At 45.1% G+C, this 24,355-nt stretch overlaps 1 protein-coding gene across 2 annotated transcripts in view; it reads right to left on the bottom strand.

The window, feature by feature from the left end:
- The window catches only part of LRP5 (LDL receptor related protein 5), a 280,925-nt gene that overhangs the window by 204,640 nt on the left and 51,930 nt on the right, over window positions 1-24,355 (bottom strand). For both annotated transcript variants that reach the window (XM_045014021.1, XM_045014022.1), the window contains exon 2: window positions 10,911-11,307. In XM_045014021.1, the coding sequence (XP_044869956.1) occupies window positions 10,911-11,307 (397 nt within the window). The remainder of the gene's footprint in view (window positions 1-10,910; window positions 11,308-24,355) is intronic.

Below are 24,355 nucleotides of genomic sequence, written 5' to 3'. Positions count from 1 at the left end.
TGCTTAGTGGTGGGTGTATTTGAAATTATCACCTGATCACATCTGAGAGACGAGAGTGCGGAAAAGAAAATAAAGAGAAAAATGAATTTGATATTTACAGAATCATAGAATCATAGAATTCAAGATCAGAAGGGACCATTATGATAATCTAGTCTGACCTCCTGCAAGATGCAGGCCACATAAGCCGATCCACCCACTCCTGAACTAATTCTCTGCCTTGACTCTGCTGTTGAATGCTCCAAATCATGATTTAAAGACTTCAAGTAGCAGATAATCCACCAGCAAGCGACCCCTGCCCCATGCTTCAGAGGAAGGCGAAAAACCTCCAGGGCCACTGCCAATCTACCCTGGAGGAAAATTCCTTCCCGACCCCAAATATGGCGATCAGCTGAACCCCGAGCATGCGGGCAAGACTCTCCAGCCAGACCCTCTGGAAAAGGCTAACAATATCCCAACATTGACCCTTTGTACTAATTACCAGTGTGGCACGTTATTGACCTATTGACTAAACCCGTTATCCTATCATACCATCCCCTCCATAAACTTATCCAGCTTAATCTTAAAGTCATGGAGGTCCTTCGCCCCCACTGTTTCCCTCGGTAGGCTGTTCCAGAATTGCACTCCTCTGATGGTTAGAAACCTTCGTCTAATTTCAAGCCTAAATTTCCTGACTGACAATTTATATCTGTTTGTCCTCGTGTCCACATTAGCACTGAGCTGAAATAATTCCTCTCCCTCCCTGGTATTTATCCCTCTGATATATTTAAAGAGTGCAATCATATCTCCTCTTATCCTTCTTTTGGTTAAGGAAAACAAACCGAGCTCCTCAAGTCTCCTTTCATATGACAGGCCTTCCATTCCTCGGATCATTCTAGTGGCCCTTCTTTGTACCCGTTCCAGTTTGAATTCATCCTTCTTAAACATGGGAGACCAAAACTGCACACAATACTCCAAATGAGGTCTCACCAACGCCTTATATAACGGAACTAGCACCTCCTTATCTCTACTAGAAATACCTCGCCTAATGCATCCCAAGACCGCATTAGCTTTTTTAACGGCCACATCACATTGCCTACTCATAGTCATCCTACGATCAACCAGGACTCCTAGGTCCTTCTCCTCGTCCGTTACTTCCAACTGGTGCGTCCCCAGCTTATAACTAAAATTCTTGTTAGTCATCCCTAAATGCATAACCTTACACTTCTCATTATTGAATTTCATCCTGTTACTAATACTCCAGTTTACAAGGTCATCCAAATCTCCCTGGAGGATATCCCGATCCTTTTCCGAATTCGCAATACCTCCCAACTTGGTGTCATCCGCAAACTTTATCAGCCCACTCCTACTTTTGGTTCCGAGGTCAGCGATAAATAGATTAAATAAAATCGGACCCAAAACCGAACCTTGAGGAACTCCACTGGTAACCCCCCTCCAACCCGACAGATCACCCTTCAGTACGACCCTCTGCAGTCTCCCCTTTAACCAGCTCCTTATCCACCTCTGGATTTTCATTTCGATCCCCATCTTTTCCAATGTAACCAGTAATTCCTCATGCGGTACCGTATCAAACGCCTTACTGAAATCAAGATATATTAGATCCACCGCATTTCCCTTGTCTAAAAAATCTGTTACTTTCTCAAAGAAGGAGATCAGGTTGGTTTGGCATGATCTACCTTTTGTAAAACCATGCTGTAATTTGTCCCAGTTGCCATCGGCCTCAAGGTCCGTTACTACTCTCTCCTTTAAAAATTTTTCCATGACTTTGCATACTACAGATGTTAAACTAACAGGCCTGTAGTTACCCGGGTCACTTTTTTTCCCCTTCTTGAATATAGGAACTATATTAGCTAATCTCCAGTCAAACGGTACAACCCCCGAGTTTAGAGATTTATTAAAAATCATCGCTAACGGGCTTGCAATTTCACTCGCCAATTCCCTTAATATTCTAGGATGAAGATTATCCGGGCCCCCCGATTTATTTCCATTAAGCCGTTCAAGTTTGGCTTCTACCTCAGATACCGTAATGTCTACCCCCATATCTTCATTCCCATCAGTCCCTCTACCACTATTCCTTAGCCCTTCATTAGCCTCATTAAAGACCGAGGCAAAATATTCGTTTAGATATTGTGCCATGCCAAGATTATCCCTAATCTCCACTCCGTTTAAAGTTTTAAGCGGTCCCACTTCTTCCTTCTTGGTTTTCCTCCTATTTATATGGCTAAAAAACCTTTTGCTATTGGTTTTAATCCCCTTCGCTAGGTCCATCTCCACCCGGCTCTTTGCCTTCCTCACTGCTTCCCTACACCCTCTGACCTCAATAAGGTAGGTTTCTTTGCTGATCCCTCCCATTTTCCAGTCCTTGTACGCTTTCTGTTTTTTCTTAATCACCCCTCTGAGACGCTTGCTCATCCAGCTCGGTCTAAAACTGCTACCTACGAACTGTTTTCCCTTTCTTGGGATACAGGCCTCTGACAGCTCCTGCAACTTCAACCTGAAGTAACCCCAGGCGTCTTCTGCCTTTAGATCCCTAAATATGTTAGTCCAGTCCACTTCCCTAACTAGTCGCCGTAATTTAGTAAAGTTAGCCCTTTTGAAATCGTAAACCTTAGTCTCAGATGCAATTTTGTTTATCCTTCCATTTATTTTTAAACGAATTAGCTCATGATCACTCGAGCCAAGGTTGTCCCCTACAACTATTTCCTCAACAAGGTCCTCGTTACTCACCAAAATCAGATCTAAAATGGCATCCCCCCATGTCACCATATCAAGGGCATCTAACTGAAGTCAGAGTGTGTAAGTACCTTCCTCACCAAAACAAACAAAAAACCACAAGTTCTTCAAGTATGCTGCTGTCTGTAGCTATACGGCCATACTTTATATCAAAAACTTTTTAGCACTGAGAGATTACAGACATATCAGAAGGCTGGATACAAGACTTGTAACCAATTTTATGGTTGACTACTTTTCTAACATTATTCGCAAACAACTCTGCTTTTCATACATTCATCCCAGTTACCCTGTACCAACCAATTACCGAACAGTTTCAAAATAGATTTTATACTCCAAGTTTATTAATGAGATTTATGTACTGAATAAGCTAATCTTTGCCTTTCCAGGAAACACTGTAATCAAAACAGTTTCATTCAAAAGGTACATCTCCTTCATTTTAACTGTAATTTAACTTGCCATCCATAATGGCACGCGTGGCTCAAAGGAAAACTTTTCTGCTACAGTTTTTAATGTTTTTTCTATCCCACATTTGTAATGTTTACAGGTCTGGAATTTCTATTGATTTTCTTTTTTTTGCTACTTGTGTTCCCCCAATGGTTTGACTGGAACTAAAGTTAGCTTCACAGCAGGTTGTCAAAACAAGCTTCATTGTATGTAGCACTTTACTTTGATTATTATTGGGGTGAGGATCCCATCATGGACCAGAACCCCGCCACGCTAGGTGCTGTACAAACACAGACAAAAAGATATTCCCTGCCCCAAGCAGCTCACTATCTAAAGTATAAGAGAAGAGATGGATACAGAAACATGGGGGAGTACAAGGAAACAAGGAGACAATATTAGTCAGCCTGAGAAGCAGTGGCTTTAATGCACCCACAGCCTAACTATTGTCAAGTCTTTTTGTAGGCCGCACAGCAAAGTAGAGTTTTAAGGAGCATTTTGAAGAGATAATGAATTTGTTTACCTTACCATGCTGATATATTTTAGGCCTCAACCTGCCACAGCATCTAAACATGTGCTTAACTTTAGACATATGAGTAGTACCACTGACTTCTACCCACATGCTTAAAGTTAAGCACATACATACGTGCTTTGCTGGATTAAAGTGCTTTGCTGGACTAGGACCGTAGTATATTAGCATCAATCACCAATACAGCTCTGGACAATATGTTTAAATTCTGTGGCAAATGCAGTGGTGAGCCACACCAAGACAGCTACAGGCTGGGTTTGTTGGCTTTTAAACTGCACTACACTAGAGAGATGGGGTAAATTTGTGTTTTAAAATGAGATATACTTGGTCCTTTCCATTTAGATTATAAGCATTTGTGCAGGTCAAGCTCAGATCCTATGAACCTTTCCCTTTGAGAAGGAAATACTTGTGCAACCCACACTAACACAAGTGGCACTTTGTCCTCCTCCAATGGCCATTCCACATATCAAGATTTATGAGTCCACTACAGCCTTCAAGCTGGTGGATTAGCGCAGGTAGCAAAGGTTCATGTTTTAGATCTGGAGGCCATAGGTTCAGCTCCCTTACCAACAACCCAGTCCATACAGAGTCATCGCATTACTTTAGGATGTGAATGTGAATTCCTTTTTTTTTTTTAAAACATGTTTTGATCTGAGAGCTTCCTTTTGTTACAATAGGGGGAAAACTTTAAATCCTCACCCATTAATTTGAAGTCGTATTAGTACACTGTAATTCTAAAGAAACAAAAATATATGAAAACCAGGAAATCAGAGTGAGAGTCCTTTGTGAAGCTTCTGACCCTGAATCCCCACCCACTGTACACCTAATAAGGATATAACTGCATATGATGGTGGAGATTTTTTTCAAAGCAGTGCAGAGAATTTAGCCATACATCTTCCATTAGAAACAACTCAGCTTCACTTATAGCCTAAGCTGGGATTTGAATTTGGATGTTCAGAAACAAAATACCAGTGCACTCACTAATCCATTGCACGCAACCTGCCCTCTTACAGCTCGTGCTCAATTTTAAAGAAAGTAAAACAATCTGCTTACCATCTCATCAGTCTCCTTAGAAACCATGTATGCACAAATGGGATCCAACAAGCAGGCTTTGAAGTGCATGGGAAAGAAAGCTATAGTACATATTAAGCAGCTGTATATTATTAATATACTGTCTCAGTGCATCAGAAAATCCTGTACTGATTACAAGAGTTTAATGACTTTCACTAGTTCTTTGAAGGATTTATTTTAATCTTTACATGCAGACACACATATGGTCTGACACAGTCTCTAGGTGTTGGCCTTAAAACACAATTTCCAGAGAGAAAGGAATTTAGAAACACTCCCTGATCATCACTTCCAGAATTAGGAAAAGGGTAGAAGGATCAAAAGAGTAAGACACATCTCCATTATCTCACAGGCTATAATTCAAATCGATGCTGGTATCACACACTATTTTTTTTTTCAGCTTCTAGCTCAAAGCAGTGACCATTTACAACAGGATGGTGGTATAGTCCAGGGCTTCTCAATCTTCTTCTTTCTGAGCCGCCCGCACCCCACATGCTATAAAAACTCTATGGCCCACCTGTGCCAAAATAGCTGGTTTTCTGACTATAAAATCCAGGGCAGGTGTTAGGGGGTAGCAAGCAGGGCAATTGCCTGGGGCTCCATACTACAGGGGCCCCTGCAAAGCTACATTGCTCAGACTTCGGCGTCAGCCCCAGGTGGTGGGGCTCAGGGCCCTGGACTTCAGCCTCATGCAGTAGGGCTTCAGCTTTCTGCCCTGGGCCCCAGCGACTGTAACGCTGGCCCTGCTTAGAGGCCCCCCGAAACCTGTTCGCGCCCCTTGTGGGCCCCAGACCCCTGGTTGAGAACCACTGGTATAGTCTATGAACAACAAGCAACTAGGGAACATGAAAACAACATTGGCTGCCCAAGAGAAATACGTTTTCTAGAACCTGGGAGGCTAGTTTGCCAGACCTTGGGTAAACTTTATTTACGTATGTGCTAGAACCTTCCAGAGCATTCAGTTATTCAAAATACTATACCAGGGTGCAAGCACATATGCACCTGTCACTAGCACAGACTAGTTACATATATTAGATCTCATCCCGGGCTCTTTAATATACCCAAAATGATGGTACTCCCACATTTATTGAAAATAGACCAATGAACATTGTTAAATAGCAACTTGCACACTTCTTATCACCAAGCTACTTGGTTTTCCCTTTAGTCATTTGCCATACCAGGTCCCATTTTCCATTTGGAAACACAGAAGGAACATAGCGGCTGTGACACTGATGGCTTTTAGGAGGTCACAATGCCCCAAGTTTGAATCTATCTTAGAAGCATTATTCCAGGCTTTCTGCAGATTCAGGCACAATTGCACTGCTTTACTCTCAAAGTTCTCTTCACACCCAGAAGATCTAGAAGCTAGGGTCAGAAAGGAAGAATGATCACAACTCCCCAGAAACCTGTTTACATCCCAAGGCTGAAAGAACTCCTGCTTTAAACCATTTACAGCCCTTTCAGTCTCTGTTCAAGATATTTGCACTTCTGCTAACTGAATCTTCCTACTGAAATGGAAGTTTTACTTTTTAAAAAATACTGCTCTTTCTGGTTCTGTAGGATCTGCATATTGTGATATGTACTGAGGCAGATTTAATAGATCCAGGATTTCTTATCATATCCTTTTTGGTTTTTGACAATTTGCTTTCTTATAAGCTCTGATAGTAAATCCACACCGGTGGGCCCTTTAAATAAAAGGCTCTTTAGGCTAATTTTGTCTCACTGCCTTTTCAAAGGATAGCACATTTGAGTTTTCCTCTTACATTTTTAACTGGTCTGTACTGCTTCTAATTTCCTGTACTCTATGATGATCTCCCAGTCTTTGCATGTGCACGCATGCACACGCACGCAACACTTGCTATCTTTTTTTTTTCTTTAAGTAACTAGCCATACCAAGTAACCTCCCTAAAATTAGTTTGGGCAGTTTCCCAGAGCAGTAGTTCTCAACCAGAAGTACATGTACCCCTGCGGGTATGCAGAGGTCTTCCTGGAAGTACATTAACTCATCTAGATATTTGCCTAGTTTTACAACAGGCTACATAAAAAACACTAGTGAAGTCATTACAAACTAAAATTTCATACCGACAGTGACTTGTTTATACTGTTCTATATACTAGACACTGAAATTAAGTACAATATTTATATTCCAATTGATTTATTTTAGAAGTATATGGTAAAAATGAGAGTCAGCAACTTTTCAGTGATAGTGTGCTGTGACACTTTTGTATTTTTATGTCTGATTTTGTAAGCAAGTTGTTTTTCAGTGAAATGAAACGTGGGGGTATGCAGGACAAATCAGACTCCTGAAAGAGGTACCTTACTCTGAAAAGGTTGGGAACCACTGTCCCAGAGGATAGCATCACTAGTATCCCCTTGTTTTATACACATTTTTGTTTCTATCTTTAGGTCCTTTAACATAGTATCATTTAAGATTCATTGCTCCTCTGCTTTGGTACAACCCACATGGGCATGATCTAACACTGTTCATATGAACTCTGTATACTTAAGATAGGAGTTAATAGTAGAAAAACATAAGATCTAGGCTTGAGTGTGAACACTGACTATATGAATAAATTGTAGTCTCTCTCCAGGATGCTGTCTCTATATAGACATTAATTGCATTTCAATTATACCTAAAAGCTCTATCATGTTTTTTCCCCTCCCATACACACGCTGGGTTTCTGGTTTAAGTCTGGGATCCATTTTCTAAGTAGGTTTGGGAAACATGAAACTAGAAGGGAGTGACAGCACTTGCGAGTTCTAGGAAGAATGCAGGGACCCCTATGCACCTCAGTCTATACCTATCCTATCTCATAGAACTAGAAGGAACCTTGAAAGGTCATTGAGTCCAGTCCCCTACCTTTGCAGCAGGACCAAGTAATCTCCCTGACAGATTTTTGCCCCAGATCCCTAAACAACCCCTTGAAGGATTGAACTCACATCCCTTGGTTTAGCAGGCCACTGCTCAAACCACTGAGCTATCCTCATGCACTGCTACAGTCTAGGGACCGAATGGCTGGGCAGCAGTTCTGCAGAAAAGGACCTAGGGGTTACAGTGGATGAGAAGCTGGATATGAGTCGACAGTGTACCCTTGTAGCCAAGAAGGCTAACAGCATTTTGGGCTGTATAAGTAGGGGCATTGCCAGCAGACTGAGGGATGTGATCATTGCCCTCTATTCGACATTGGTGAGGCCTCGTCTGGAGTACTATGTCCAGTTTTGGGTCTCACACTACAAGAAAGATGTGGAAAAATTGGAGAGAGTCCAGCGGAGGGCAACAAAAATGATTAGGGGACTGGAACACCTGACTTATGAGGAGAGGTTGAGGGAACTGGGATTGTTTAGTCTGCAGAAGAGAAGAATAAAGGGTGATCTGAAAGCTGCTTTTGACTACCTGAAAAGGGGTTCTAAAGAGGGTGGCTCTAGGCTGTTCTCAGTGACACGAGATGACAGAACAAGGAGTAATGGTCTCAAGTTGCAGTGGAGGAGGTTTAGGTTGGATATTAGGAAATACTTTTTCACTAGGAGGGTGGTGAAGCACTGGAATGAGTTACCTAAGGAGGTGGTGGAATCTCCTTCCTTAGAGGTTTTTAAGGTCAGGCTTGACAAAGCCCTGGCTGCGATGACTTAGTTGGGAATTGGTCCTGCTTTGAGCAGGGGGTTGGACTAGATGACCTCCTGAGGTCCCTTCCAACCCTGATATTCTATGATTCTGTACCCAGCAAGCTGCGCTCTCTGGAAGTCAGCCATTTCGTGGGGGAGCTGAGCATCACCTGAACAGCATGCAGTGAGTTCAGCATGCCTACACTTCCCAGCTTGGGTTTTGTAACCCAGTACAGCATGGCCACCTTGCACTGCATTCATTTCAACTGCTGCTTTACCAGACTGCTGATGCACATACCACCAGCTTGGGGGCAGGAGGGCAGGGAGAGGGAAAGGTTTTCCCGCATGAAAAGAGCTTTTCTGAAAATGGCAAGATTTTGCAGGATTTCACTAACATTTTTGCAAAACATACATTCCATTCAGGCTCTACTGAAACTGTTTCACCAGGCGTCTTTGTCCTTTTTAAAGATCTGTGCACATGGGCCGCTGCTCTCCAACTGATGCAGGAACACAGCAAGAGGAAGCAACAGGGGGCACTCTCCTGAACCATCAGAGAGCCTGAAGCACACCTGAAGCACACCATCAGTGAGCACCAGCACACCTCAGTGGTGGTGTAAGAGGAGGTACATCACTGCTTTATTTTGCTGTTTCCAGGTTAATGACTATTTTTAAAAACTTCCATTAGACTGGTGAACTTGTGTGTCACTGCTGAATTCTCGTTTCCTCCTTGCACCAAGGGCCAGAGGAACAGGTCCCTTTGGGAGAAGCCATCTAAGCCCAGCAAGTTCACTCCTTTTTCCCCACCACACAGGGCTGTGGTTGCCTGCCTGGCATCCACCAGTCATCTGGAGAGTAGCAGTTGCTCAGTGAAAACAGTGAGGAGTCCCCTTGTGGCACATTAGAGACCAACAAATTTATTTGGGCATAGGCTTTCGTGGGCTTATGCCCAAATAAATTTGTTAGTCTCTAAGGTGCCACAAGGATTCCTTGTTGTTTTTGCTGACACAGACTAACGCGGCTACCCCTGTGGAAGTTGCTCAGTGGTGGCTGGAGCATCACTTGGTAGGTTTGCAGTTTAGGATTTCTTTTGGGAGTATAAGCAACCACGCTTATGGAGAGTTTAATTTGCATGTTAATTATAAATGTTCCTCCTTCCTGTTTTGGTCTCGAAAGAGTCTGGCATGTGGGACTGCTACTGAGGGAGCCTGGCAACTGCAGCTTGTATTATGGTAAGTGGCCACAGCACAATACCAAGTTCTCTTTGCTCCTGTCTTTCTTTTGCTTGCATTTTGGATGGATGGATGGAGATATACATATTTATATTTTACCCCAGACACTCAATTGAAAAGACAGGCTTCTGCAGAGACGGATTCTCTCCCAGCTCACTGCCAGTCACTTCTGTGTTACTGAAATGCAGTGAAATTCCATTACTTTTATATTGAATTCTACACACCTATCTATTTTTTCCCCTCAACAACTCTCACAAAGAGCCCAAATTTATTGTGTGCTTTGGTTGGTGCTGGACTTTCTTAAAGAGGGGAAGGATTTAGGAGCTGCTTAATTTAGAGGAGAAGGGTAAAGTGACCCCTCACAAAGAACTGTGTGTGAACAGAGCCGACAGGACGAGCTGCAATCATGCAGCTTCAACATTTCTTTCTTTCCACACTGGCAATGCACCAGGATGCAAGGAATGGCTGCAGGCGGAAGCACCGTCAAGGCAGTCTGATCCAGTGGATAGGACACTGGACTGGGACTCTGGAGACCTGAACACTTTCCGGGCTCTGCTAATGACTTGCTGTGTAACCTTGGGCAAGTCATTTCCGCTCACTTGTGCTTGTTTCCTCTCTCTCCCTCACACGCACACACCCCTCCTTTTCCTATTTCGATTATAAGCTCTTTGGGGCAGAGACCCCCCTCCTTACTATATGTCCATACAGTGCTAGCACGATGGGGTCCTGATCTAGACATTGGGGCCTCTACCAGGTTCATTCACCTGCCAGCACTTATATAATTAGATGACAATCTTGATTTCAACATATTGGCTTTTGTTTACCAAAGTAAAGCATGTGAGAATTCCTGTTTTGACTAAAGGAGATTTACACACATGCTGTCTCCATGCATTAAAAAAAGAAAACCACACACATCATGACCCAAACAAGTTCTATTAACTTACCAGACAGAATAATTGCAGGAATTGAAATTTACAACATTAAGGCAAAATGGAAAAGTAAGACTCTTACAGATTGAGTATTTTCATTGGCACCTAAACTCAGAGAGAGAGAGTGAGAGAGAGAGAGAGAGAGAGAGAGAGAGAGAGTGAGTGTGTGTTTGTTTTAATTTTGGCTCTGTAACTGGTTTGTCATTCCTTGCCACATTGTATTTAAGTTTAAACATATGTTCAGCAATAAAATACCTTGAGAAAGTAGAATCTGAAACAAGAGCTTATTAGAAATGAGATGATATTTCTTTTTACAGAGCCAAAAATCCCTCATAAAGCAACTGTGACACTCCAGCCATGCAGAGTCATGTTAATATTTACCCATGTGCTGGATCCAAGGCAATTGCCCTTGGCTGGTCAAGGTCTTGCCAGAAGAGGACTTTTCTAGATGTTCCATTGAGATTAGCAACTTCTATCCTATTGGTTTCTGAGTCCGTCCAGTACAGCTTTTTCCCAATCCAATCACATGCCAGGCCATCCGGAGAAACCAGACCAGAAATAATGACATTCTGCACTACATTCCCAGTTTGGTTCAAGTACGTTTGCTTGATGGCTTCTTCGCTCACGTCTGTCCAGTAAATGATGCCTTGTGAGTACTGAAAGTCAACCGCCGCGGCATCTTCTAAGCCGCTGACCACTATAGTGGACTCTGGCTTCACTCCTCCAGCATCCACCAGTCTGACATCCCGACGATTGGCGAAAAGCAGAAGAGGAGAAGCTATGGAAGGGAAAGGAAATCATATTAATGTTACCAATGCGTGCAATTTTAAAGTTGCAGCTATAAAGCAGAGTGTGTGTATCTCTTCCTTGGACAGTGGGAAGCTGAGAGAAGAAAGACTGAAGTTTCACACCAGGACTAAGCATACACTAGCCACAATACCTATGACCTATTTCAATAAACCAGAGTGAAAAGCACAAGATTGGTCAATTAAGGAAAAACAAAGGGGTCCAACTCCATTTATCACAAGACCTCCCAAATAACTAGATTACGTCTGTGTCTGTCTGCTCCTCGCATATCATACATCATGGGCTGAGCCAGGTCCAAACACGATCTGGTTCAAAGGATTTAAAGAGACTTTAATATGGACAAAATTAGTATTTCCTAAAGTAGTCAGGCAACATGACTACTTTAAACACCCTTTGGCTGCGCGCTCACAGCCTCCAACTCAATTGAATATGCTCCAAACCACATCATGGATTACTTTGGATGCTCTAAACCTCTGTCAGTCATGAGGCTGGGGTTTGGAACATACCAAGGTCCATGGTGGTTTAGAAGGCACACAACTGAATTGCACGGAGCAGCAGTGCCACACTAAGGCCTAGCACAAGGCTTATCACTAAAACACAGAGCTTAAGGTACCAGTCACAAAACCTTGAATCTCTGCTACATGAACATGGCTGGAAACCACTCTACTTAGGGGCCTACCAAATTTGCAGCCATGAAAATCACATCATGAACCACGAAATCTGGTCTCCAGCTGCCCAGCTCTGAAAGCAGCACCGCCACCAGCTGCTGCAGAGAAGTACGGGTGGCATGGTATTGTCACACTTACTTCTGTGCTGCTGCTGGTGGTAGCATTGCCTTCAGAGCTGGGCAGTAGGGCTGTAGCCACCTCTTTCCCACCATCCAGCTTCAGGCAGTACGGCCGCCAGCAGCAGCGCAAAAGTAAGGGTGGCAATACCACGGCCCCCTAACAGGCTTGCAACCCCCTTTTGGATCCGGGCCCCTAGTTTGAGAAATTCTGCGGAGAAATCACACACCATTTGTGGGTGGGTCATAGAATAAATAGCAAATTTAGCAGACGTGTAACAAATCTATGAAATTTGTTATTTATGTCGTGACCAACTCGCGAAAATTGTGTGATTTCTCCACAATTTAAGTACACTCCTAACTATACTGGATGACGTGAGAAATCTCTTCAACGTATCCCTCCAACTTTCACTAAAGAAGCAGGGTCTTGTATTCTAAGTCAGGAGATCTGGGTTTTGCTGCTGGCTGTACCAGATTGCATGGGACCTTCAGCAAGTGCCTTTGCCATACCTACCTCTGTAGGGATGTTGCAAGACTCAATTTGCTAATGCTCGTGGAAGCCCATAGAGACACGGAAACTATTATGACTGATTGCTGATTGCTATTGCTCACGTAAACTCCATCCCCAACTTAACCTCATGGCTTTGAGGTCCTGTATAGCCTCTTCAATCCTCTTCCCAGGATCACTGTTGTCTGCTAGATCACAATAACTGTTCTCCAGCAAGAGTACATTTCCTGTTCATTGTATTACGTCCAACAGCTTCTTCCAGAAGAGGACAAGACCTAGTCCTCCTACAGGACACTGTCTTTCTCAATCACATCAGCCAGTTCATGTTAACAGCGTGATTCCCTTCCCTCTGTATACCCCAGGGAGTTAAGGGTATCATCTTCCCTTCTGGGGGAAATAAAAAGCAGAAGCTTGTCGTCAGACTGGCTCCATAAGTGGCAGCCCAGTGCAGTAATGCAAGCACACAGGGCTTGCCCAAGAACACCATCACCAGTTGACAGGAATGCTAATATTTCAGAAGTGGGCACCAGTTGCTGTGAGTAGCAGAATTCTGCTTCTACTTAGTTTGCCAATGGTACAGTAGATCTCTACTGTAATCTAATGCAGAACTGTTTTCATTTACCAAACTATTTGTCACCTTGAGTCCTCCACAGTAATTCCACAAGCTCAAGCAACAGCTGCCAGATGTCTATGGTAATCAATCGCTGGCTCCCCGACGAGACGTTCATCATTCCAGCTGATGTTTCTGCCTCCTAAATGCACTCACAGTTGAGATCCAAAAACTTGCCACTCAATTCAAGAAACAACACTCAAAACAGACCAGCAAGGACAGATGTATTATCTCATCTTCTATGGCTTCAAGCCTGTCCTATAAATATCTTCAGTTTCCAATTCTTGTTACAGTATATAATGTAGGATAAAGTTAGCTCTTGATATTGCCTTTCAGATTCAATTCCTTCTGTACTTTAAAAAGAAATCAGTCTATTTGCTATTTTACCAGTTGACTGTGCTGGCAGCTTTGTGACATACTAATGCCTCTCTTGTGAACCCTGGCCTCCAGTTACACTCAGTCCTCTAATAGCTACATTCATGGCACAGTGCATGCCATTGAAAAGGGTAGACCATAAAGCACATGTGACAGCAGCATATGTATGTGTGTGCAAGCAATGGAGGTCAGTTGATAGGTTTTACAACTAAACTTCAGCTGAACTCAAATCATGCCTAAGGATTCAGGCTATTTTTCTTTTTATTCTGCATAGTCTATTTGAATTTTTTTCCAAGTCAGGAAAGAGGCTGTTTTATTTATTTATTTATTTTTGGAGGAAGTATTCGCTTATGAAAGTAATAAGGAAAATTTAAATCAGTTGGTGAGGCTGGGTAGCAAGGAACAGGCAATTGTTACTATGCTTGTTTAACTGAAAATGTAATATCTGTCTTCTAAAGTATTTAACTCAAGAAAGTTTATACAGCTTGAGGAGAATTATTTGTTAGGAAATGAAATCCCAGTAGTGCTTCCATCTCATTTCTAAACTTGCCAAATTCCACCTCCCCCTCACCTTTGGAACACAAGTAGTAAATACCCATGAAAGCCCAACAGGTTGGTCACTGAAACAAAACAAAAAAAATGTCTAAAATATAAAATGTTTTTATTCCCTGCAACTCACTGGGTTCTCAAAAGCATGTCTATTTTAAATGGCACAGCATCAAGCCTTCTGAACAACACTCCCACAGGTTGATGGTACAGGAGTCTACTCAGACTTCAAGTTCTTTGAGGGCAGAGAACTTTTCAGTTACGCGTGTCACTTTACATAAGCAGTGGCTATATGCAGCCTGCCTAACACTGAGGCCATCAAAAAAGCACATGCACTAATAAAAAAAATAAAAATAAAAAAAAAAGTATGAATCCTCTACCAAAAAGTGAGTGTTGGGTGGAAGTAAAAGAGAATGACAACATTCATCTGGACTTTTTCTCCCTATACTGAAGACAACAGAGTGACTGTTACAAATACAATGAAGTCACATAGCCAGTGGTGAGCTGCAGCCGGTTCGCACCAGTTCGCGGGAACCGGTTGTTAAATTTAGAAGCCCTTTTAGAACCGGTTGTTCCCAGTGGGACAAACTGGTTCTAAACGGGCATTTAAATTTAACAAGCGCTCCCTGCTGCGGCCGCAGCTCACCTCACCTCTGCCTCCACCTCCTGCCATGAATGCTCCTCCCTGCTTCTCCTCCCGCCCTGCTTCCCGCAAATCAGCTGTTCGCGCGGGAAGCCTGGGAGGGCTGAGAAGCAAGCAGGCTTCCCGCTCAGGCCCAGGAAGACGACGCTGAGGTAGGGAACTAGGGGGGCTGTGTGCCCCGGCTGGTCCCCAGCCGCGGCCTGCCCCGGCCCCGACCCTCCCCAGCCCCGCGACCCCGGCCGCCCGGCCCCGGGCCCCCCCCCCCCAGCCCCGCGTCCCCGGCCGCCCGGCCCCGCGGCCCCCACCGTCCCCAGCCCCGGCCGCAGCCCTCCCCGCATCCCCGACCTTCCCCAGCCCCGCGACCCCGGCCGCCTGGCCCTGCATCCCCGGCCGCCCGGCACCGGCCGCGGCCCTCCCCGCATCCCAGACCTTCCCCAGCCCCGCGTCCCCGGCCCACCCCGCGTCGCCGGCCGCCCGGCCCCGACCCTCCCCAGCCCCGCGTCCCCGGCCGCCCGGCCCCGCGTCCCCGGCCCCGACCCTCCCCAGCCCCGCGTCCCCGACCCTCCCCGGCCACGCGTCCCCGGCTGCCCGGCTCCGGTAGTGCGGGTCCGGGCAGTGATGAGCTGCCAAAATCATAACAACCGGTTCCCTCCTTACCCTAGGAGGGATCATGCCCCCCCCGGACTCCTGCCCCATCCAACCCCCCGCGTTCCTTGATGCCCCCCCGACCCCAGGAACCCCTGCCCCATCCACCCCCCTTCCCTGTACCCTGAGTGCCCTCCGCCACCCCATCCAACCCCTCCTCTCATTCTTGATAGCCCCCTGGGACCCCTGCCCCATCCAACCACCCCTTCTCTCTGTCCCCTGACTGCCCCTGGAACCCTTGCCCCTGACTGCCCCCCGCCGCCCCATCCAACCCCTGATCCTTTCTGGCTGCCCCACCAGGACCCTTGCCCCTATTCAATCCCCCTGTTCCCTGCCCTCTGACCCCCCACCCCCAAACTCCCCTACCCTCTCTCCAACACCCCATCCCTGCCCCCTTACCGCGCTGCCTGGACATGGCTGGTGGCGCTACAGTCCGGCCCCTGCTGGAGCCGGGAGCCCGGGGACGCGGGGCGGGACAGGAGTGGCGCGGCCGGAGCCGGAGGATGTGGCGGGAGCCCGGCGGCGGGAGCCAGGCGGCTGGCCGGGCGGAGCCAGGGAGGGCCGCAGCCAGAGCTGGAACCAGGCAGCTGGGGCCGCCGCCATGCCCGGACCCACGCTGCCGGAGCCCGGCCCCCTGGCAAAACAGCAGGAGCCGGGCGGCTGGAGCCACGGGGCCAGGCCAGGCTGGAGCTGGGGGGCCGTGTCCGGAGCCGGGCATCCGGGTAGGTGGGGTCGCGGCCGCCGCCGTGCCCGGACCTGCACTACTGGAGCCGGGCGGCCGGGGACGCGGGGCCGGGCGGCTGGGGAGGGTCGCGGCCGGGGACACGGGGCAGGAGTTCCTGGGGTGGGGTGGGGCATCAAGGAACGCGGGGGGTTGGATGGGGCAGGAGTCCGGGGGGGGGTGGATGATCCCTCCTGGGGTGAGGAGGGAACCGGTTGTTATGATTTTGGCAGCTCATCACTGCACGCAGCCCCAATCACCAGCAGAAGAATTCAACATCATTTTAGCTAAAGATCAGACCTGAACAATGTCTAATCCAATCAGTATCGATATTAACCCAGCTCTCCTTCCCTTTCAACAGGCTCCAGCCTACAGTGAGCATCAGGGGCAAACAGTGTACAGATACACATTAAATCACTGGACTCCAGCACATGTCACTTCTCTGCTCCCAACACCTCCTGATTGAAGTGCAGCCACATCGTGTTGGCTATAAACACCCAGCAAGGAAAAAACACTGACCAACTTGCAATTGTGTTTATAATTATATAAATTGATTGGCGAGAGTAGCCAGAAATTCTTTTTCTCAAGACAAGAAAGATGGATTTTTATTCAGTTTCCATTTGCAAAAAGAAAAGTCACAAGTTAGTAGAACAGGGACAACTGAAAAAAAAAAATTCACCCCCCCAAAATGGTCTGTTTTGTTCAGTTTAGATTTTGACTAATGAGGTGCAGAAATCCATTTAGGAACAACAACTACTGAGCTGAAAATAGTAAATAAATCACTTATTTTAACCAAGATCCATTTTTTGTTTGCAATCCTGCCAGGGTGGGGAAAGTTGAGACTCTCCTGACTTTACAAATAAAATCAAAGGCAGAAGAAGAGCAATGAGCTGCTCCAAATTCCAAGCCCCGATGTGATTAAATCAGGCTATATACCACAACTAAAGATGGTGGCAGTGTTCTGACCTAGTAGGAGGTGAGGATAGTACTGAATTTGTGGGAGTAAGTGACCTGAAAGCAGCCCAAGGAGGATGTTAATCAGATAATCTTGGACAGCAAAATGCCCAAATGGACAATACCGACCTTATTGAAAATCTAGTTAATGGATTAATGTGGTTCTATGCAGCCAAGAAAAGCAGGCTTGAAGAAAAATTTCACTACTCATCATCTTACTACCTTAACTGAAGTCCCTAAGATGCTGTTCACTGTTTGGTAGCATTTACTGCCACAACAATCTTGATATACAACTATTTCATAGTAGTTCAAAACATAAATGGTGAGAAACAAAGAGAGACTTTTCAGGCACTGGAAAGTCAAAGTCCTACTCTGAGGAACCAGTAGCAGCAACAGAGATAAGGAAGACTGGAAACCTAATTTACTGCTGCATGAACAGTAAAAACAAGCTATTTTCCAGGAGATCCAAGGTATTTTCACTGATCTGTTGGGGCACTTCTATTTTTTTCCTTTAACAAAAAGAATTCAGTTTACCCACAGAACAGAAGCATTATGAAGAGTGGCAGTGGAAGCTTCCCTCAAACCATGCCACTTATATGCCTCAATCCTGACCTGCAGGAAATACCTTGAGGAGTGAAAGAACAGTTCACTCTCCAGGACTCATTCAAGTCCTTGTTGTCTGAGGACTACACTACAGAGTTAGGTCGACATAAGGCAACTTATGTCGACCTAATGATGTCAGTGTCTACTCTACAGCCTTCCTCCCGTCGATGTAAGTGCCCATCTACACTAATATCATAACTCTACCTCCAAGAGAGGCATAAGGCTTATGTCAGTGTAGTTAGGGTGAGGCAGAGTCTGTGTACATACTGCGTGCCTTACATCGGCTGTTGGCTGCCTTGTCAATTGCATGGCCGAAGTCATTAAATTGACAAGAAAGCTGGACAGCTAGAGCCCAGCTGCCCCCTACTTCTCTGGAGAGCTGGGTGGCTGGACCCGGCTCTAAGTGGCAAATGGGGAGGCGAGAAGCCCCAGGCAGGGAGCGGGGGAGGAGGAGAAAGTAGTAGTTTTTGTTCACTGCAGTCCTGAGCTGGATTTAAAATCTACAAGTCAAAGGCTCTGTACTCATTTCCAATTATTTTCCCATCATCCTGTCCTCTGCCTCACCTTTGGGCCATAAAAAAAACCCCTCTATTACTTCTAATGTTCACGTGAACTGGATTTTTCTCATTTGTTCTAGACATAACAGGATACAATATTCCTTTGTGGGGATGTTATTGCATGATTAACAAGTCCCACGTTCTCAACAGAGGATTTGGCTCATAAACAAAACTATCGTGATCAATGATGCTCCTGACCTCTGTAAATTGCTTATTACAGAAAAATGATTTATACTCTGAAAAGGGAAGAAGCATAAACATTAACAGGATAAGTGTGGAGCACAAACTGTTTGTTTATACGTTGTGTGTATTACCACCCAACTGGAGTGACAACACTTTAGTCTAGCTAAAAAAAAAAAAGTATTCTTTTTAGTAAAGTTTGAACAGTTCATATTTTTCCTTAATAGGCAATATTTAAAACATCTGTACATAGCTTGAGCTCTCGGGATCCTTTTTCGAATAAAAAAAATCTGAAACACCACGAACACTGTATCAAATAAATTCTGAACAGATAGCAGCCTAACGCTGCAGAAAATTACAGAAGTCTTATTCCAGTCCTGAAATGAACATAATCATAAAGCTACCTCTCAACCACACTTTATTGTACAAGGAGGTATTATACTTTAAATAAAAAACCAAACAAACAGATTTTCCACTAATAAGAAAAGCATGTGTTTGGCTTCATGTAACTATCTACCCATGTGTGGCTACACCATGAAATAGACAGAAAATACAGATCTGTACTGTTACCTGTCAGCAATGTGTTCTTGGGGAACCAGGGTGCAGTACTCAGCCTGTCTGATTCACAAAAAACCTTCCCTCCTCCCTCCCCACTTCTGCTTGAACCAAAACCGATCAGAAGAAAGACTTACAAAAAGCAATGAAAAGGCAGTGGAAGACACGCCTAAACCCCTCCGGACAAGGGTGACAGGATTAAGGAAACTCCCCTAGCTTCATTTGCATTGGAGATGGGACAAGGAGGCATCTCCATTAGCATACAGAATGGAGAACAGAGATTCCAAGGCAAAAACCGCACTGAACTCTGGGACCAGCAAAGCAGGAAAGCACTGCCTGATGGGGATCTCTGCTCCAGATGTTAATGAACTCATGCCTGCACACACCCAGCTCAGTAGTTATCAGATCAATTCTAGTAATAAATCCTTTATTAGTATCCAAAATACTGAAGCTGCCTAATTGCATTATGAGCTCTCTCGAAGGAACACCGCCCATAGCCAGGAATGAGCAGTTCCTATTGTCTAGCCTGAACAAAACACCTTTGGTATACTTCTCTGAGCCATCAGTTTACCCATAAACAAATCTAGTGTTCTCCCTTGATCCATTGTTCTTTCCCTACAAAAACCCCTACCCATCCTCAAGTAAGTGTTCCAATGCCTGGATCCAAAATCTGCATCAGTTCCACTGGGACTTCATCTTCTCCTGACTGATCATGCTGGGGGCTCTGCCTGTCGCCAGCACTCTAGACCCTCAGCTATCACCACCACCACCTGGGACACCCGATCGATTCAAGCTTCATGGAGTGGTGAGAACCCATCTCTCTCTCTAGGTATAGCCTTCTGACCCTGATTTGTGTGATCAGTTAATTTTCTAAACCTGACTTTTATATCAAATGTTAAGTTAGATTTAATATTATAACTGTTGTATTTGTTTGGCTCCCCTATGGTTATTACCTGGCAATAAATAACTCATGGTTAAGCCAGTTGCTTCTCTCCCCCGCTCCCCCCCCCGGTGGGTGTTTTTTGGCTTCCACGTTCACTCTGCAGCAACGCTCCTCGTATCTAAGGGCTTGGCTACACTTACACTTCAAAGCGCTGCCGCGGTAGCGCTTTGAAGCGCTAAGTGTAGTCAAAGCGCCAGCGCTGGGAGAAAGCTCTCCCAGCGCTGTCCGTACTCCACCTCCCTGTGGGGAATAACGGACAGCGCTGGGAGCGCGGCTCCCAGCGCTGGGGCTTTGACTACACTGGCGCTTTGTAGCGCCGCAATTTGCAGCGCTGCAGAGGGTGTGTTTTCACACCCTGCTGCAGCGCTGCAAATTTGTAAGTGTAGCCAAGGCCTCAGGGTATGGCTACACTTGAGAGTTGCAGCGCTGGGAGTTACAGCGCTGCTCGTACAGCTGTGTAGGGAAAGCGCTGGCGTGTGGCCACATTCACAGCTACCAGCGCTGCAGTGTGGCCACATTTGCAGCATTTGCAGCGCTGTTGGGAGTGATGCATTATGGGCAGCTATCCCAGAGTTCAAGTGGCAGCAACGTGCTTTTCAAAAGAGGGGGGTGGGGTGCAGTGTGACAGGGACCAGGGGAGAGAGAGAGAGTGGATTTTTGGAGCCGACACTGTATATCAGCTCCCTGCCTTGCAAAATCAGATAATTTTCCCGACCCCTTACTCTGCAAACAGCCTGCAGACCAGATAAGCAGCTGCTCCAACGGACTCCCTTTCTCACCCCGCCCCCGCCGTTTCTCTCGTCAAGCAAACATTCACAGCAAGGTAGTGGGTTTATCTCATTTGATTGTTCAGTTACAGATTGATCACGGCAAACATGAGCTGTGTTTGTTTTTTAGATAAGCAGCTCCCGGAGCACAGAGTTCACAACAAAACAAAGAGAGGCAGCATAACAAAACAAAGGGAGTAATTTAGTTAAAAGCATTCTGGAATATCTCCTAATACCCTGGAGGCCAATAACAGCGCTGGTGTGTGGCCACACTTTACGAGCAGCGCTGTAGCACCAGCGCTGCAATCCTTATACCCCAAGCAGACCCAGGTGTACGGCCAGCGCTGCAGCCAGAGAGTTGCAGCGCTGGATGTGCCCTGCAGGTGTGGACAGTTACTAATTGCAGCACTGGAAAGCCTCCACCAGCGCTGCAAATCTCAAGTGTAGCCATACCCTAAGCTAAAGATCCCTGCAGTGCCCAAAAATCCTGTGGGGTCTGCTCATCAAGTGGGTTACTATCAGAACAATTGTAACATGAAAGTGGGGATAGGGAAGTGCTGAACCTGGGGCATATGACGGTGCAACTTGAAAGTGCTGCTCGACCCAGCCTGCTCAGGTGTACTCTATTCCAGTCCGATGCCCATGGCATATGAGGGTGACAGCTTGGAAGTGCTGCTCGACCCAGCCTACTGAGTCCAGGGACATATAAGGGGCCAGCTTGGGAGTGCTGATTAACCCGGCCCTCTCAGACGCGCTCTGTTAATGTGTGCATGTGTTAGTCTGATTCTGGGGCTGGAAGAATCCAACTCTGGGGAACCTAGGTCCTGCAGGATAGCTCCATTGGGAGGGAACTTGCAGAAGTAGAGCTCCGTATGAGAACAAAAGTGACACAAGCAGTACATTGATATCACAGAACCCGCTCCCCTCCCCCAGAAGAGTAACCCTAATAAATGAGCATATCTCAAAGTAACAGGCAAATCTGGTAACAATACCTGCACACTCATTGTTCTGCACACTTGCTGTTAAACAGAGTATGTGGGGGAAGAATGGTTTATGGTTAAACTGAATTTGGACTCAGATCTGGGTTCAATTCCCAGCTCTGTCATAAACTTCAAGAGTGACCTTCCGCAAGTAACTTAGGCCTTCCTACCACTATACTGGCAAAACCTCTTGCATGGACCCACTTATATTGGTATAGAAGTGCTTATACAGGTATAGCTTGTGCTGGGTCACTCAACTAACATAAGCTAGATTGGTGTAAGCACAATTATACAGCTATAACCACATTTATCCTAGGGCTTTTACCAGGATAGTAATGTTGGTAAATAAAAAAAATAAACCACACCTTTGACACAGCTGTGCCAATAAAACTTTTAAATATAAACCAGGCTTTAATCCACCTCTCAGGTTCCTATTTGTAAAATGAAAATAATACTCCTTGCTTTCTTCTGCCCTTTTCTGACTTGTCTATTTAGACTTGAACCTCTTTGGGAGTGAGGGTGGGCGAGGACTGTATCCTAGGGAGTGCCTCTCATACCCTATATGTGCTACTAAATACAATTATTAATAAGGTGATTATGAAGTTATGTAGAGAATTAATTGCTATACTTAAAATTAGATAGACCCCTAAGAGGAGGCTGGCATACTTCATGGAGTTCCCCCATGGTTAACTTCAGCAGGAGGCATTCCTCCCTCTTCTCCAAACCTGTGCATACCTTAAACCTGCAGCCCTTGAAAAGGATTTAGACGAGACCTGCATAAAGGACTTTATATTCCTACATGCCTAGTGTTTATTCTGCATGCTTTCAGTGTGGTGCCACTTTTTTTCTAGCAGGCTGGGTGGCTCAGCTCATGGGGCCCAGCAGCAGTCAGCCATCAGAAAGGCATATTAGCAGCTAAGTAGACAATATCTCCTCAAGAATGAAGGGGTTGGGGAAAGAGAGAAAAGACTCCTCAAGAGCTTGGCTGCACAGTCAAAAAGAACCCATGATCATGTACTGAGGCAGACAAGAGGGGAGCACGGCATATACACACAAGTTTCCTTTTGCATTTTGAATGTGCCTGCTGTATATTCAGTGAGCAAAAGCATTTCTCCTTTCCTTAAAAACCCAAGGCTCTGCCTTCTGCATCCCAGACCTGTTTACTGTACTAAGAGAGACATAAATCCATTGATCAACTTCAAAAGACAGATTAAATGCTGATCTTCCTCTAATAAACGTACACATTAAACTTGTCAAGTATGGTCCTCTAAAAATGGGAGGCTATCACTTTCATCCTGGAAAAAAACAAATCATTTTCAAAAGGTGAATTCCCACTAGAGTTCCAAAGTTATAAAATGTCATCGCTGCAACAGGGAGGCAGTGGGTACTAGTGTGTAGAACAAAAGTCGTGGAATCTGGACTCCTGGGTTTTAGTCCTGGCTCTGCCACTTGTGTAAATTTGGGCAAGTCACTCCAGCAGTTTGTCTCCACACGCCAATACACATGGGTAAAATCAATCCATGCATTGCAAATGCACCCTTCTCTGTGCTACTAATTACCTCAAAGGGGTACTGTGAGGCTAATTAGTGGATGTTCACAAAGCATTTCAAGATCTTCCAGGGGGAAGGTGCCTTGGAGAGCAGTGTTCTCCTACTGACTTTAATGGAAGTGCCATATATGAATGAAGGGGTGGGGTCTGGCGGACAATAGGCCATTAAAAAAATAGTGCTCCAATGGGTGTTTTAAATGCATGCTTTACAAGAATATATTTTCTTCTCCTCCTCTAGCAGCATTTGTTACTAATTTCCCTTTCCAAACTGTGAAAGGAAATGTCTGAGCTACCAACCAAGAAGGATTCATTTACACATTTACTAGAGTTAGATGGAATCAATGTTTGAAACTCAGAGGGAGAAAAATGATGGTATTTTAAACCTTGTAAGAATACCCAATATTTATATATAGAATTTGTAACAGATGTCAGGGTGATTTTTTTTAATTTTTTTTTAACAACCTATATTTTACCCTGTTTACATGGTTACACTAAGCACAAACCAGTGCAAAGTAATCCAATCCATGCTTGCAGCCCAAAATATGAAATATTTTTAGTGACAGTTTTATTTATACACACTAAGTATTACAATGAGTATCATATTGCTGAATGCTAGAGATAGCTTGAAAAATCAGTGATATATTTGCCAACAGGATAGAATAAAAAGGAGCCTGTTTGCGTGCAGGCAGGCACCTATCATCCATACCAAAGAATGCTAAGGCAGCTTTAATTATAAATATGAGTAATTTGCCTTTTTTTTTTTTAATAACTTAAAAAGACACCTGGCTTGGCTTGTAATAGAAGAAGAGCAATTCACTTCAGGGCCTTTAAGGTTGGAATTTCCAAGGAGCCTAAGGGATTTGGGCACCTAACTCCCCTTAACACAAAGGTGAAAATTCTAGCCTGGATTCCTAGATTAACTTTCCCACGTCCAAATACCAGAGGTCAAAATCTAGTTTAGTTGCCAAAGATGAGGTTCGGTGTGTTAGTTCTTCATGAACATTTGTCCATGTTGCAGAAACCTTTGCACAGTCAGGCATTACTATAAAGTGACTGTTTAAAAGATGCCAAGGACCACAAGAAAGGCTGTGGATGTGGT

This window comes from Mauremys mutica, chromosome 4, assembly GCF_020497125.1.
Source record: "Mauremys mutica isolate MM-2020 ecotype Southern chromosome 4, ASM2049712v1, whole genome shotgun sequence".
Taxonomy (NCBI): Eukaryota; Metazoa; Chordata; order Testudines; family Geoemydidae; genus Mauremys; species Mauremys mutica.
The sequence above is the reverse complement of the archived record's forward strand: the minus strand, read 5'-3'. Positions and strand labels throughout refer to the sequence as shown.